Source organism: Pelobates fuscus, chromosome 5 (assembly GCF_036172605.1).
Source record: "Pelobates fuscus isolate aPelFus1 chromosome 5, aPelFus1.pri, whole genome shotgun sequence".
Lineage (NCBI taxonomy): Eukaryota > Metazoa > Chordata > Amphibia > Anura > Pelobatidae > Pelobates > Pelobates fuscus.
In genome coordinates this window covers 383,066,682-383,084,481 of record NC_086321.1, presented here as the reverse complement: position 1 = coordinate 383,084,481, position 17,800 = coordinate 383,066,682, and the positions used below count along the sequence as shown (strand labels likewise).

At 39.4% G+C, this 17,800-nt stretch overlaps 1 protein-coding gene across 1 annotated transcript in view; it reads right to left on the bottom strand.

Annotated features, from left to right (window-relative positions):
- Positions 1–17,800, bottom strand: part of LOC134610475 (uncharacterized) — a 52,898-nt gene that overhangs the window by 32,647 nt on the left and 2,451 nt on the right. Inside the window, exons 3-4 of the mRNA XM_063453444.1 lie at positions 17,304–17,387; positions 3,320–3,442 (exon numbers count right to left, since the gene is read on the bottom strand). Of these exons, the coding sequence (XP_063309514.1) occupies positions 3,320–3,442; positions 17,304–17,387 (207 nt within the window). The remainder of the gene's footprint in view (positions 1–3,319; positions 3,443–17,303; positions 17,388–17,800) is intronic.

Sequence of the window (17,800 nt, the reverse complement as noted above, 5' to 3'; positions counted from 1 at the left end):
ACACCTCACACTCAGCAGCCTGTGCCCTCCCACCCGCAGTCACTGTCCCCACCTCTCAACCAGCAGCCCCTGCCCCCTCTCACAGAGCAGCCTGTGCCCCCCCTCCGCAGCCACTGTCTCCACCTCTCACCCAGCAGCCACTGTCTCCACCTCTCACCCAGCAGCCACTGTCTCCACCTCTCACACAGCAGCCCGTGCCCCCTTCCCACACCCTATAGCCCCATTCCCCCTTTCCACGCCCTGCAGCCCCATTCCCCCTTTCCACGCCCTGCAGCCCCATGCCCCCTTTCCACGCCCTGCAGCCCCATGCCCCCTTTCCACGTCCTGCAGCCCCATGCCCCCTTCTCACGTCCTGCAGCCCCATGCCCCCTTCTCACGTCCTGCAGCCCCATGCCCCCTTCTCACGTCCTGCAGCCCCATGCCCCCTTCTCACGTCCTGCAGCCCCATGCCCCCTTCTCACGTCCTGCAGCCCCATGCCCCCTTCTCACGTCCTGCAGCCCCATGCCCCCTTCTCACGTCCTGCAGCCCCATGCCCCCTTCTCACGTCCTGCAGCCCCATGCCCCCTTCTCACGTCCTGCAGCCCCATGCCCCCTTCTCACGTCCTGCAGCCCCATGTCCCCTTTTCATGTCCTGCAGCCCTATGCCCCCTTCCCAGACCTGCAGGCTGCAGCCCTATGCCCCCTTCCCAGACCTGCAGGCTGCAGCCCCATGTCCCCTTCCCACGCCCTGCAGCCCCATGTCCCCTTCCCACGCCCTGCAGCCCCATGTCCCCTTCCCACGCCCTGCAGCCCCATGTCCCCTTCCCACGCCCTGCAGCCCCATGTCCCCTTCCCACGCCCTGCAGCCCCATGTCCCCTTCTCTCGCCCTGCAGCCCCATGTCCCCTTCTCTCGCCCTGCAGCCCCATTCTCACACTTTAGATTTCTTATTCCCCCCTCACACAACAATGTCAATTGTCTCCTCCTCACATACACATCGCCTATCACCCCAACGCTACATGTGGACTGCCCTGAGGGGTATTAAACAAATGTGCCCACTTTGGAGAGGCATGAATGTCATTGGTGATGACACAACATGCACCCACTTGGGGCACACCCCTCCGAGGGCTGCTCTGCACTTTCTATGATATACCGTACGTGCAGTAATAATACTTTGTGATATTATACCGTACGTGCAGTAGTAACACTTTCTGTGATATTATACCGTACGTGTAGTAGTGACCCTTTCTGTGATATTATACCGTACGTGTAGTAGTGACCCTTTCTGTGATATTATACCGTACGTGTAGTAGTAACACTTTCTGTGATATTATACCGTACGTGCAGTAGTAACACTTTCTGTGATATTATACCGTACGTGCAGTAGTAACACTTTCTGTGATATTATACCGTACGTGTAGTAGTAACACTTTCTGTGATATTATACCGTACGTGTAGTAGTAACACTTTCTGTGATATTATGCCGTACGTGCAGTAGTAACACGTTTTATGATATTATACCGTACGTGTAGTAGTAACACTTTCTGTGATATTATACCGTACGTGTAGTAGTAACACTTTCTGTGATATTATACCGTACGTGTAGTAGTGACCCTTTCTGTGATATTATACCGTACGTGCAGTAGTAACACTTTCTGTGATATTATACCGTACGTGCAGTAGTAACACTTTCTGTGATATTATACCGTACGTGTAGTAGTAACACTTTCTGTGATATTATACCGTACGTGTAGTAGTGACCCTTTCTGTGATATTATACCGTACGTGCAGTAGTAACACTTTCTGTGATATTATACCGTACGTGCAGTAGTGCCACTTTCTGTGATATTATACCGTACGTGTAGTAGTAACACTTTCTGTGATATTATGCCGTACGTGCAGTAGTAACACGTTTTATGATATTATACCGTACGTGTAGTAGTAACACTTTCTGTGATATTATGCCGTACGTGCAGTAGTAACACGTTTTATGATATTATACCGTACGTGTAGTAGTAACACTTTCTGTGATATTATACCGTACGTGTAGTAGTAACACTTTCTGTGATATTATACCGTACGTGTAGTAGTGACCCTTTCTGTGATATTATACCGTACGTGCAGTAGTAACACTTTCTGTGATATTATACCGTACGTGTAGTAGTGACCCTTTCTGTGATATTATGCCGTACGTGCAGTAGTAACACGTTTTATGATATTATACCGTACGTGTAGTAGTAACACTTTCTGTGATATTATGCCGTACGTGTAGTAGTAACACTTTCTGTGATATTATACCGTACGTGTAGTAGTGACCCTTTCTGTGATATTATACCGTACGTGCAGTAGTAACACTTTCTGTGATATTATACCGTACGTGCAGTAGTAACACGTTTTATGATATTATACCGTACGTGTAGTAGTAACACTTTCTGTGATATTATACCGTACGTGTAGTAGTAACACTTTCTGTGATATTATACCGTACGTGTAGTAGTGACACTTTCTGTGATATTATACCGTACGTGCAGTAGTAACACTTTCTGTGATATTATACCGTACATGCAGTAGTAACACTTTCTGTGATATTATACCGTACGTGTAGTAGTAACACTTTCTGTGATATTATACCGTACGTGTAGTAGTAACACTTTCTGTGATATTATACCGTACGTGCAGTAGTAACACTTTCTGTGATATTATACCGTACGTGCAGTAGTAACACTTTCTGTGATATTATACCGTACGTGCAGTAGTGACACTTTCTGTGATATTATACCGTACGTGTAGTAGTAACACTTTCTGTGATATTATACCGTACGTGCAGTAGTGACACTTTCTGTGATATTATACCGTACGTGCAGTAGTGACACTTTCTGTGATATTATACCGTACGTGTAGTAGTGACACTTTCTGTGATATTATACCGTACGTGTAGTAGTGACACTTTCTGTGATATTATACCGTACGTGCAGTAGTGACACTTTCTGTGATATTATACCGTACGTGTAGTAGTAACACTTTCTGTGATATTATACCGTACGTGCAGTAGTGACACTTTCTGTGATATTATACCGTACGTGTAGTAGTGACACTTTCTGTGATATTATACCGTACGTGTAGTAGTGACACTTTCTGTGATATTATACCGTACGTGCAGTAGTGACACTTTCTGTGATATTATACCGTACATGCAGTAGTAACACTTTTTATAATATTATACCGTACGTGCAGTAGTAACACTTTCTGTGATATTATACCGTACGTGCTGTAGTAACACTTTTTATGATATTATACCGTACGTGTAGTAGTAACACTTTTTATAATATTATACCTGTACGTGCAGTAGTAACACTGTCCCCGTGGCTTGGAGCTGTATCTGTCCGTTTGGTCGTGCGTGGGGACTGTATATGTATCCCTGCAGGTGATGTGACTCCATCTGATGCTCTTGAACGAGATGACACTAAAAAAAACAGTATTATCTGATATCAGTTATTTTCATTTGATACATAAATTCCATTTTGATCATTTCTTCCATTATTTGCAGAATAAGACAGGGCATATGGGAGATAAACGTCATTACTAGTGCTGAGCCCATTGCTCGAACCTGTAGCCTGCTGAGTGGTTACTGGTGGAAGGTTCTGTTTCCTGGTATGCATCAATGCTAAGCTCCCACCTGACGTCAGAGGAACCAGGACTGCTTACAGAAAATAAAATATTTAATAATAATGCAATATAAACTGTTTTTCATTGGAAAAATGAATTCCATTTTAGTATGGTTTTTCTTATTTCCAAAATACAATAAAGCAGTGAAGTATCCTTGGAGTTTCTGATTTACGTGTAATTAGACTGGGCATTGTTACAAAGCATCTACAGCCCCAAGTCTAGCCTACTCTGCTATTGGATGTTTCTGTATAGATACGTATTAAAATACCCCTGATCTGTCCTCCTTGAGAATAAGGGAGGAATATTTAATTTTGTTGAACAGAAAATGTTCTCTCCATTAGTGGAAGGGACCGTCCAAATACATCATTGTTTAATAGATATACTTCAAATGAAAACATGCATTTAATTATTTATTTTATGAGATAGTACCTATTATAGCAATATATTACATATAGCGCGGTCATAGTACATATCACATAAAAATATTACATATAGCGCTATCATAGTACATATTACAGTAACATATTACATATAGCGCTATCATAGTACATATTACAGCAATATATTACATATAGCGCTATCATAGTACATATTACAGCAATATATTACATATAGCGCTACCATAGTACATATTACAGTAACATATTACATATAGCGCTATCATAGTACATATTATAATAATATATTACACATAGCGCTATTATAGTACATATTACAGTAACATTTTACATATAGCGCTATCATAGTACATATTTGTAACGGACCATTTCGCTCACAAGAGGATAAAACCGTTTAGGCGATATTCCCCTTTCCAATGCACAGGCAGCTACTGCAAGCACCAATCTCCCGAACTGCAAACTACACGAATCCTCCAACTCCCAAACTGGAAACACACGAACACTGGAATAGCTGAACAGGAAAAGCATACAATCCGCTTACACTCCTTGCAATCAGCATACAATCCCATTCCCCCAAATACGAGACGACACTTCGGTTTGAGGGTCAAGCAGAATCTGGTTTACTGGGGCTAACTGCCCGGCTTTTATGCAGGTCTCCCACCTGGTGGACACTCCCCTAGGGAACCAGATGGGAAACTGGGAAACATATAGGACACTGACCAATCACAGACATACACCTTTAACCCCTTAAGGACACATGACATGTCTGACATGTCATGATTCCCTTTTATTCCAGAAGTTTGGTCCTTAAGGGGTTAAACAATCCCACAATGCATTACAATCCCTCCTTTCTGGCCTGGAGATAATTGGGAAGTAATCCAATTATCTCCAAGGACAGAGGCAAAACTCCATTACACACATGGCAGACAAAAAGACAGTAAAAGACTTAAAATTACATACTGATACATTTAGTACTGTGGCAAGGTCAGAGAGGCTTTCTATGTGAGTAATAGATTGGAGCGATCTCTATTCCCAGCCTGATGGGGTTAATTGGGGGGAGTCACCCCTTGAATGTTATCAACCAGGTGAATGTAATTAACCAGCCCTAGGGTTTTAAAAGGTTAGCCTCTGAAGACATCAGAGAGTCTAACAGCTGAGAGAGAGGAGGTAGTTAAGCCTGAGACTCTGAGAAAAAGGTACTGTGTGAAACCTGCTTAAAGTGCTGTATTTCATTTTGTTTAAAACTGGGAACCAGATTAGCTGGCCAGTTGGATAGTTAGTAACACTGTTGTTTAGTGAGTCTCCAAGTTGGAGTAGGATTTATTTTCTTTTTGTTTTATTTTGTGGGAGAGCACAACCTTGTATAAATTGTGGAAAGTGACAAACTGCAGTACTATTTTATCCTGACTGTTGCACTTGAAGTTTATTGTGAAGTCACCCCTTGAATCCCCCCAATTAACCCAATCATGCTGGGAATAGAGATCGCTCCAATCTATTACTCGCATAGAAAGCCTCTCTGACCTTGCCACAGTACATAAACATATACATTCTACATATCCCCAGATAGCTTAGATCTGAGTGCACATTATTACCGAATGGCGCTCAGATCACATACATATAGTTCAATCGCCATGGAGCCAAAGTCTTTCACATAGTCTTTCGTTACACGAATAGGCTCCATGGCATGGCTATCTGGGGTGAGGCTGTTCATACGGTCAAACTACCAAATGAACAGCCAGTCGGTTCCACTACCGAATGCGTTTTCAGTTCCATAGTTTGAGCGCTGAACACCGCTGGCCATTCGGGAGTTAAAATGGCCGCTGCCACGTGTTCGGCAAACGAAAAAAGGCCACCCAGCGTTCATCAATTAAGCTGCGGTTAACCGCAGGTTCTGGGCAGTCAATTGACGGCACACTCCAGCTTCTAGGTGGTCCCTTGTACGGTAGTTTGCTCGGTAGCTGGAATCTACCGAACACCCCGGCAGAAAGGCACGAACAAGCCTTTCTGCAGGGAAAATAAAAGCTTCAACCTGCAGGGCCATAGTCGCAGGGTAGGAGGCTAGCAACCAGGCTTCTCCAGTTCACAGTGGCGAGGTTGGTTTCGCCACAATATTAGAGTAATATATTACATAGAACGCTACCATAGCACATATTACAATTACATATTACGCTAACATATTACTGTGATATGTAATATATTACATAGATGGGTGCTATTATAGTACATATTACAGTAATATATTACATATAGCGCTACCATAGTACATATAGCACTACCATAGTACATATTACAGTAACATAATACATATAGCGCTACCATAGTAACATATTACATATAACGCTACCGTAGTACACATTACAGTAAAATATTACATATAGTGCTACCATAGTACATATTACAGTAATATATTACATATAGCGCTATCATAGTATATATCATAGTAATATATTACATATAGCGCTATCATAGTATATATCATAGTAATATATTACATATAGCGCTACCATAGTACATATCACAATAATATGTTGCATCCAGCACTACCATAGTACATATTACAGTAACATATTACATATAACACTACCATAGTACATGTGACGAACCCATCTGTATAGACTTATATTGCTGGTTCGTCTGTTTGCCTTGATTTCATGGATTTCCTGTCCGTATGCCCTTGTTCGTCTGTTTTCCCTAGTACCGATTGAAACTACCGAACAAACGGCCACCAGGAGAGGAGTGTGCTGCTTGTTAACACCTTGACCACAATTAGAACGTTGCGGTTAACCGCAGACACCTCTCCATTCCATTCGTACGGATGGTCGTCGTTCGTATGCCGACCACGAGGCGGCGGCCATTTTGGGCACGAGGAGAATCAGCGGTGTTCGGTACAAAACCTATGGAACTAAAAACGGATACTTTATCTGCCGAACACCGCTGGAGGCTGCCGCCCACCTTCTATTTCGTTGAGGCGTACGAACACCGGTTAGTTCGGGAGTTTCTATCCTTCGTATGGACTTTACCCAGGTAGCCGTCCCATGGAGTCATTCGTATACCGAAAGACTTGTGAGAGACTCCATGACAATTGAACTATGTACATCGGATCTGAGCGCTATTCGGTAGGAATATGCCCTCAGATCCAGGCTATCTGGGGATACGTTACACGAACCATATGCAATCGGTATTTCTGACTTTATGTATTTTATTGTATTTTTCTTATTATGTTTTAAAATGGCGATGGTCTCTATCCTTGGAGATAATTAGGTTTCCTCCTAATTATCTCCGGGATAGAGAAGAAGGATTTATGGGTAAAATGGGAAGGGCTTATATTGAAGCCACTGCGATTGGCTACTGTCCAATATGTTTTACAGTCTTCCACAAGGTCCCCTAGGGGAGTGTCCACCTTGTGGAGACCCGCATAAATACCGGGCAGGTAGCCCCCATTAAACACATTACTGCTTGACCTTCAAGACGGAGCTTTGTCTCGTTTGTGGAGGGATTTACTATTGGGACAGCTGTTTCGTTTATTTCTAGCTGTGAAAGGATTTCGGATAGATTGCTGATCGGGAGTTACTGTATTCGTATGCTCCGTTCGGGAGTTTTACGATCGGCTGGACTAAAATTGCATTTCTGGAGAAAGGGGGTTATCGACTAAATGGCGGCTTCATTCCCCTGGCGGTGAGTGTCGTAACAGTACATATTACAGTAATACATTACATATAGCGCTACCATAGTACATATCACAGTAATATATTACATATAGCGCTATCATAGTACATATTATAGTAATATATTACATATAGCCCTACCATACAGTACATATTACAGTAATATATTACATATAGCGCTACCATAGTACATATTACAATAATATAGTACATATAGCACTACCATAGTACATTTAACAGTAACATATTACATTTAGCGCTATCATAGTACATATTACAGTAACATATTACATATAGCGCTACCATAGTACATATTACAATATATTACATACAGCACTACCATACGGTACATATTACAGTAATATATTACATATAGCGCTACCATAGTGCATATTACAGTAATATATTACATATAGCGCTATCATAGTACATATTAGAGTAATATATTACATATAACGCTACCATAGCACATATTACAGTTACATATTAAATATGGCTCTAACATATTACTGTGATATGTAATATATTACATAGAGGGGTGCTATTATAGTACATATTACAGTAATATATTACATATAGCGCTATCATAGTACATATTATAGTAATATATTACATATAGCCCTACCATACAGTACATATTAGAGTAATATATTACATATAACGCTACCATAGCACATATTACAGTTACATATTAAATATGGCTCTAACATATTACTGTGATATGTAATATATTACATAGAGGGGTGCTATTATAGTACATATTACAGTAATATAGTACATCTAGCGCTACCATCAGGGGCGGGCTGGGCCGGGGGGCAGGGTGGCAATTGCCCCCCAGGTCGCCCTAAATCCAGGGCTGCCCACATCCAAAATAAAAAAAAAGTTCCCCCCAGTGGCTGAACTCCCGGGTCGGAGCTGCGTCCAGGCCCATCACACCAGGGGGCCCGGCTGCTCTGTAGACCCCTGCTGGCAGGACTGGCTCCCCTTGCAAAACTGCTATTTAGTATTTTGCTAATTCGCCAATATACTAAATAGCAATTATCCAAGCTCACTGATTGGCTGATCGGCCAGTAACCTCAGTAAGGGGCAGAGTGGGGTGCAGATGGAGGTCCCGCTGTATTCATTGTTTGGGGGTCCCGCGGAGGCACACTGGAACTCAATGCCTACCCTCACCTCTTCCTGGGCGGAGTTCTGGCAGAGCTGCCTCCATATCCTGCCTGCAGGGCCCTCCCTCAGTTCCCAGGATGCCAGCACTGGGACAGCACAGGGGGGCTCAGAGCAAGCCCAGCAGCCCATAGGCCCCCAGGACTCCCTGTCCCAGCTGGCAGCACTGGGACTGCACAGGGGGGCTCAGAGCAAGACCAGCAGCCCATAGGCCCCCAGGACTCCCTGTCCCAGCTGGCAGCACTGGGACTGCACAGGGGGGCTCAGAGCAAGACCAGCAGCCCATAGGCCCCCAGGACTCCCTGTCCCAGCTGGCAGCACTGGGACTGCACAGGGGGGCTCAGAGCAAGACCAGCAGCCCATAGGCCCCCAGGACTCCCTGTCCCAGCTGGCAGCACTGGGACTGCACAGGGGGGCTCAGAGCAAGACCAGCAGCCCATAGGCCCCCAGGACTCCCTGTCCCAGCTGGCAGCACTGGGACTGCACAGGGGGGCTCAGAGCAAGACCAGCAGCCCATAGGCCCCCAGGACTCCCTGTCCCAGCTGGCAGCACTGGGACTGCACAGGGGGGCTCAGAGCAAGACCAGCAGCCCATAGGCCCCCAGGACTCCCTGTCCCAGCTGGCAGCACTGGGACTGCACAGGGGGGCTCAGAGCAAGACCAGCAGCCCTTAGGCCCCCAGGATTCCCTGTCCCAGCTGGCAGCACTGGGACTGCACAAGGGGGCTCAGAGCAAGACCAGCAGCCCATAGGCCCCCAGGACTCCCTGTCCCAGCTGGCAGCACTGGGACAGCACAGGGGGGCTCAGAGCAAGCCCAGCAGCCCTTAGGCCCCCAGGATTCCCTGTCCCAGCTTGCAGTAGTGGCACACAGGATCAAGGTGAGTGACATACTCTCCATCACCTCTCCCTGCACACATAGGAGGCTGTCTCCTCCTGGCTCTACTTCTTTCTGTGTGTCTCACTTTCTTTCTGTTTCTCTCTAGTTTTTTAACTGTCCCAGTCTCTCCTTTCCTTGTGTCACTGTCTCTCTCTAGCTATCTCTGGCTCTCCTTTCCTTGTGTCACTCTCTGTCTCTCTATGGTTTTCTAGCTGTCTCCGTCTCTCCTTTCCTTGTGTCACTGTTTGTCTCTCTCTAGCTGTCTCAGTCTCTCCTTTCCTTGTGTCACTCTCTGGCTCTCTATGGTTTTCTAGCTGTCTCAGTCTCTCCTTTCCTTGTGTCACTGTTTGTCTCTCTCTAGCTGTCTCTGGCTCTCTATGGTTTTCTAGCTGTCTCAGTCTCTCCTTTCCTTGTGTCACTGTTTGTCTCTCTCTAGCTGTCTCTGGCTCTCCTTTCCTTGTGTCACTCTCTGTCTCTCCATCTCTTAACATGTGTAGCTCTGTCTCCCTTTGGCTCTCTGTCTCAGTCTCTCCCTCCCTCTCTGTCTTCTCTGGCACTCTATCTCCCTCTCTGTTTCTTTGTCTCCCTCTCAAACAGCCACGAATACAATCACACTCAGCCAGCTCTCACACACCCACACAATCACACTCATCCAACTGCACACACATATGTAACACTTACTCAGCAACAGTACAATCACACAAAGAAACCACACACATGTCAACCATGTGTATTGCTTAGTGGGGAGTGACGAGGAGTGAAAATATGCACCAGGTAGAGTGACAAGGGGGCCCTACTTTAATTCTTGGCCAGTGGTCCCCAGTTATGCCCCTCGTTGCCCCCCATGGGCCCGCGGTGCTCGTACTGTGTTTGAATTGGGGCCCACACACTAAGGGGGACCACCGGGTGGCCCATACACAGCAAGAATAGCCAGACCCCAACTCCCAAGCACCCTAGCCAGCACACTGGACCTCAGGAAAGGTACCAGCAAAGGTAGGAAACTGTCTTTAAAAGTGTAAAGTGTGTGTGTGTGTGTGTGTGTGTGTGTGTCTGTATGTGTGTGTGTGTGTGTGTCTGTATGTGTGTGTGTGTGTGTCAGTAGGTCTGTGTGTGTGTGTGTGTGTGTGTGTGTCTGTATGTGTGTGTGTGTGTGTGTGTGTCAGTAGGTCTGTGTGTGTGTGTGTGTGTGTGTGTGTCTGTATGTGTGTGTGTGTGTGTGTGTGTCAGTAGGTCTGTGTCAGTAGGTCTGTGTGTGTGTGCAAGTATGTCTGTGTGTGTGTGTGTGTGTGTGTGTGTGTGTGTGTGCAAGTATGCATGTCTCTGTGTGTGTGACAGTTTGTCTATGTCTGTTAGCCAGTATGCCTGTATGTGTGTGTGTCAATTTGTATGGCTGTGTGAGTCAGTATGCCTGTAACAGTGTGTCTGTCAGCGAGTGTGCGTGTGCCTGTCAGTGAGTGTGTTTGTTAGTGTGTGTCAAATCAGCAAGTGTGTGTGCCTGTCAGTGAGTGTGTCTGTTTAGGTGACTGCCCCCCCCCCCCCCTTTCAATCACATGGGAAACGTGTTTTTACTCTCCTCTTGGTGCGATGGGTCACTTGACTGGATTTGCCCCACAGGCTTAACGCTGCCAGCCCTCCCCTGGCTACCATGGTACATATTACAGTAATATATTACATATAGCCCTACCATAGTAGATATTACAGTAATCTATTACATATAGCGCTATCATAGTATATATCACAGTAATATATTACATATAGCGCTACCATATAATATATATCACAGTAATATATTACATATAGCGCTACCATAGTACATATTACAGTAATATGTTGCATATAGCGCTACCATAGTACATATTAGAGTAATATATTGCATATAGCGCTACCATAGTACATATTACAGTAATAAATTACATAGCGCTAACATAGTACATATTACAGTAATATATTACATGCAGCGCTACCATAGTACATATTACAGTAATATATTACATATAGCGCTACCGTAGTACATATTACAGTAATATATTACATATAGCGATACCGTAGTACATATTACAGTAATATATTACATATAGCGCTATCATAGTACATATTACAGTAATATATTACATACAGCGCTATCATGCGGTACATATTACAGTAATATATTACATAAAGTGCTTTCATAGTACATATTACAGTAATATATTACATATAGCGATACCGTAGTACATATTACAGTAATATATTACATATAGCGATACCGTAGTACATATTACAGTAATATATTACATATAGCGCTATCGTAGTACATATTACAGTAATATATTACATATAGCGCTATCGTAGTACATATTACAGTAATATATTACATATAACGCTATCATAGTACATATTACAGTAATATATTACATATAGCACTACCATAGTACATATTACAGTAATATATTAAATATAGCGCTATCATAGTACATATTACACTAATATGTTACATATAGCGCTACCATAGTACATATTACAGTAATGTTACATATAGTGCTTTCATAGTACATATTACAGTAATATATTACATATAGCGCTACCATAGTATATATTACATATAGCGCTACCGTAGTACATATTACAGTAATATATTACATATAGCGATACCGTAGTACATATTACAGTAATATATTACATATAGCGCTATCATAGTACATATTACAGTAATATATTACATATAGCGCTATCGTAGTACATATTACAGTAATATATTACATATAGCGCTATCGTAGTACATATTACAGTAATATATTACATATAACGCTATCATAGTACATATTACAGTAATATATTACATATAGCACTACCATAGTACATATTACAGTAACATATTAAATATAGCGCTATCATAGTACATATTACACTAATATGTTACATATAGCGCTACCATAGTACATATTACAGTAATGTTACATATAGTGCTTTCATAGTACATATTACAGTAATATATTACATATAGCGCTACCATAGTACATATTACAGTAATATATTACATATAGCGCTACCATAGTACATATTAAGGTAATATATTACATATAGCGCTACCATACGGTACATATTTCAGTAATATATTACATATAGCGCTACCATAGTACATATTACAGTAATATATTACATATAGCGCTATCATAGTACATATTACAGTAATATATTACATATAGCGCTATCATAGTACATATTTCAGTAATATATTACATATAGCGCTACCATACGGTACATATTTCAGTAATATATTACATATAGCGCTACCATAGTACATATTACAGTAATATATTACATATAGCGCTACCATAGTACATATTACAGTAATATATTACATATAGCGCTACCATAGTACATATTACAGTAATATATTACATATAGCGCTACCATACGGTACATATTTCAGTAATATATTACAAATAGCGCTACCATAGTACATATTTCAGTAATATATTACATATAGCGCTACCATAGTACATATTACAGTAATATATTACATATAGTGCTATCATAGTACATATTACAGTAATATATTACATATAGCGCTACCATAGTACATATTACAGTAATATATTACATATAGCGCTAACATAGTACATATTTCAGTAATATATTACATATAGCGCTACCATACGGTACATATTACAGTAATATATTACATATAGCGCTAACATAGTACATGTTACAGTAATATATTACATATAGCGCTACTGTAGTACATATTACAGTGATATATTACATATAGCGCTATCATGCGGTACATATTACAGTAATATATTACATATAGTGCTTTCATAGTACATATTATAGTAATATATTACATATAGCGCTAACATAGTAGATATTACAGTAATATATTACATATAGCGCTAACATAGTACATATTACAGTAATATATTACATATAGCGCTAACATAGTACATATTACAGTAATATATTACATATAGCGCTAACATAGTACATATTACAGTAATATATTACATATAGCGCTAACATAGTACATATTACAGTAATATATTACATATAGCGCTAACATAGTACATATTACAGTAACATATTATGATGTAGAATTATTAAAAAAATCTTTATTGAACTTGTATTGAATTATTGTACTAACTCCATTTTAACTGCACACTGGGACAAATCCTCCATTTTGTCCTCATAACCTGACTTCTCCATATGAAAACTACATTACATGACAGAATTGCTCAGCACATCTAACACAATAGACAAAGACTGTATTTTTCCATAAAGACATGATTAACACAGGAATTGCTGACTTTCCCTTAACTTGCAACATAGTATAAATTGAAGGCCATGAGAACACAGTAGTAATGAAATGTTCTATTCATAAGAGACCTTGCACCTGGCCACGAGGCCTGAGATCACCGACCGTGTAAAATGACGCTCAAGACCCCCTTGTCCCCACCCGTGTCCAAAATAATACCACCTCTTGGTGGGTGGACACGAAGCTAACCACTTAGTTTTTGATCCAATTAATAATATTGATGGGTGGACACTGATATAGTCACATAACGTTTAATCCAATTAATGATGTTTATTTGTTATTATCTGATATTCAATGATGATGTCATTTTGCTTTTAAAAAGATCTGCACAACTGTTTTCCAACCAGATTGCATTAAATTTTCTGAAGTGCTTTTAACCTGAACTCCATGTGTCAGTGTGAGCTTACTTCTGCGTATACGCAATTTAATCATCTCAGATTTGGACAGGAACAGATAGACATTTAAACATATTTGTTTATTTCTAAATTAATCTACATCAATTACATATAGCGCTAACATAGTACATATTACAGTAATATATTACATATAGCGCTAACATAGTACATATTACAGTAATATATTACATATAGCGCTAACATAGTACATATTACAGTAATATATTACATATAGCGATACCGTAGTACATATTACATGCAGCGCTAAGGTAGTACATATTACAGTAATATATTACATATAGCGCTATCATAGTACATATTACAGTAATATATTACATACAGCGCTATCATGCGGTACATATTACAGTAATATATTACATAAAGTGCTTTCATAGTACATATTACAGTAATATATTACATACAGCGCTATCATGCGGTACATATTACAGTAATATATTACATAAAGTGCTTTCATAATACATATTACAGTAATATATTACATATAGCGATACCGTAGTACATATTACTCTAATATGTTACATATAGCGCTACCATAGTACATATTACAGTAATGTTACATATAGTGCTTTCATAGTACATATTACAGTAATATATTACATATAGCGCTACCATAGTACATATTACAGTAATATATTACATATAGCGCTACCATAGTACATATTACAGTAATATATTACATATAGCGCTACCATACGGTACATATTTCAGTAATATATTACATATAGCGCTACCATAGTACATATTACAGTAATATATTACATATAGCGCTATCATAGTACATATTACAGTAATATATTACATATAGCGCTACCATACGGTACATATTTCAGTAATATATTACATATAGCGCTACCATAGTACATATTACAGTAATATATTACATATAGCGCTACCATAGTACATATTACAGTAATATATTACGTATAGCGCTACCATACGGTACATATTTCAGTAATATATTACATATAGCGCTACCATAGTACATATTTCAGTAATATATTACATATAGCGCTACCATAGTACTTATTACAGTAATATATTACATATAGCGCTAACATAGTACATATTACAGTAATATATTACATATAGTGCTATCATAGTACATATTACAGTAATATATTACATATAGTGCTATCATAGTACATATTACAGTAATATTACATATAGCGCTACCATACGGTACATATTACAGTAATATATTACATATAGCGCTACCATACGGTACATATTTCAGTAATATATTACATATAGCGCTACCATACGGTACATATTACAGTAATACATTACATATAGCGCTAACATAGTACATATTACAGTAATATATTACATATAGTGCTATCATAGTACATATTACAGTAATATATTACATATAGTGCTATCATAGTACATATTACAGTAATATTACATATAGCGCTACCATACGGTACATATTACAGTAATATATTACATATAGTGCTACCATACGGTACATATTTCAGTAATATATTACATATAGCGCTACCATACGGTACATATTACAGTAATCTATTACATATAGCGCTAACATAGTACATATTACAGTAATATATTACATATAGCGCTAACATAGTACATATTACAGTAATATATTACATATAGCGCTAACATAGTACATATTACAGTAATATATTACATATAGCGCTAACATAGTACATATTACAGTAATATATTACATATAGCGCTAACATAGTACATATTACAGTAATATATTACATATAGCGCTAACATAGTACATATTACAGTAATATATTACATATAGCGCTATCATGCGGTACATATTACAGTGATATATTACATATAGTGCTTTCATAGTACATATTATAGTAATATATTACATATAGCGCTAACATAGTAGATATTACAGTAATATATTACATATAGCGCTATCATAGTACATATTACAGTAATATATTACATATAGCGCTATCATAGTACATATTACAGTAATATATTACATATAGCGCTATCATAGTACATATTACAGTAATATATTACATATAGCGCTATCATAGTACATATTACAGTAATATATTACATATAGCGATACCGTAGTACATATCACAGTAATTTATTACATGCAGCGCTACCATCGTACATATTACAGTAATATATTACATGCAGCGCTAAGGTAGTACATATTACAGTAATATATTACATATAGCGCTACCATAGTACATATTACAGTAATATATTACATGCAGCGCTACCATAGTACATATTACAGTAATATATTACATGCAGCGCTACCATAGTACATATTACAGTAATATATTACATGCAGCGCTACCATAGTACATATTACAGTAATATATTACATATAGTGCTACCGTAGTATATATTACATATAGCGCTACCGTAGTACATATTACAGTAATATATTACATATAGCGCTAACATAGTACATATTACAGTAATATAATACATATAGCACTACCATAGTACATATTACACTAATATATTACATATAGCGCTACCGTAGCACATATTACAGTAATATATTACATATAGCGCTACCATAGTACATATTATAGTAATATATTACATATAGCGATACTGTAGTACATATTACAGTAATATATTACATATAGCGCTACCTTAGTACATATTACAGTAATATATTACATATAGCGCTACCATAGTACATATTACAGTAATATATTACATATAGCGCTACCATAGTACATATTACAGTAATATATTACATATAGCGCTACTGTAGTACATATCATTACTATACCAACATCAAATGAAGAAAGAGGAAGCTAGAATGTGACACAGGACATGTAAAGCACATTTGATGGGTGTGCAGCATAACATAGAGCCTTACCCGTCATGGAATCAGTGACTGCATGGAAGGCGGTTACAGGAGTGACAGTGTCATTAGTAATGCTGCCATCGTTACCTTTCACAGCTGAAAGAAAGTGACACAATGTATCAATATCCAAGTCAGAAATAACTTATTACATGTAAGAGTAACATATTATATATTGCGCTACCATGCCATAACACAGGAAACAGTAACATATTGCGCTTCCATTGTACATATTACAGTAATATATTACATATAGCGCTAACATAGTACATATTACAGTAATATATTACATATAGCGCTACCGTAGTACATATTACAGTAATGTATTACATATAGCGCTACCATAGTACATATTACAGTAATATATTACATATAGCGCTACCATAGTACATATTACAGTAATATATTACATATAGTGCTACCGTAGTACATATTACAGTAATATATTACATATAGCACTACCATAGTAAATATCACAGTAATATATTACATATAGCGCAACCGTAGTACAT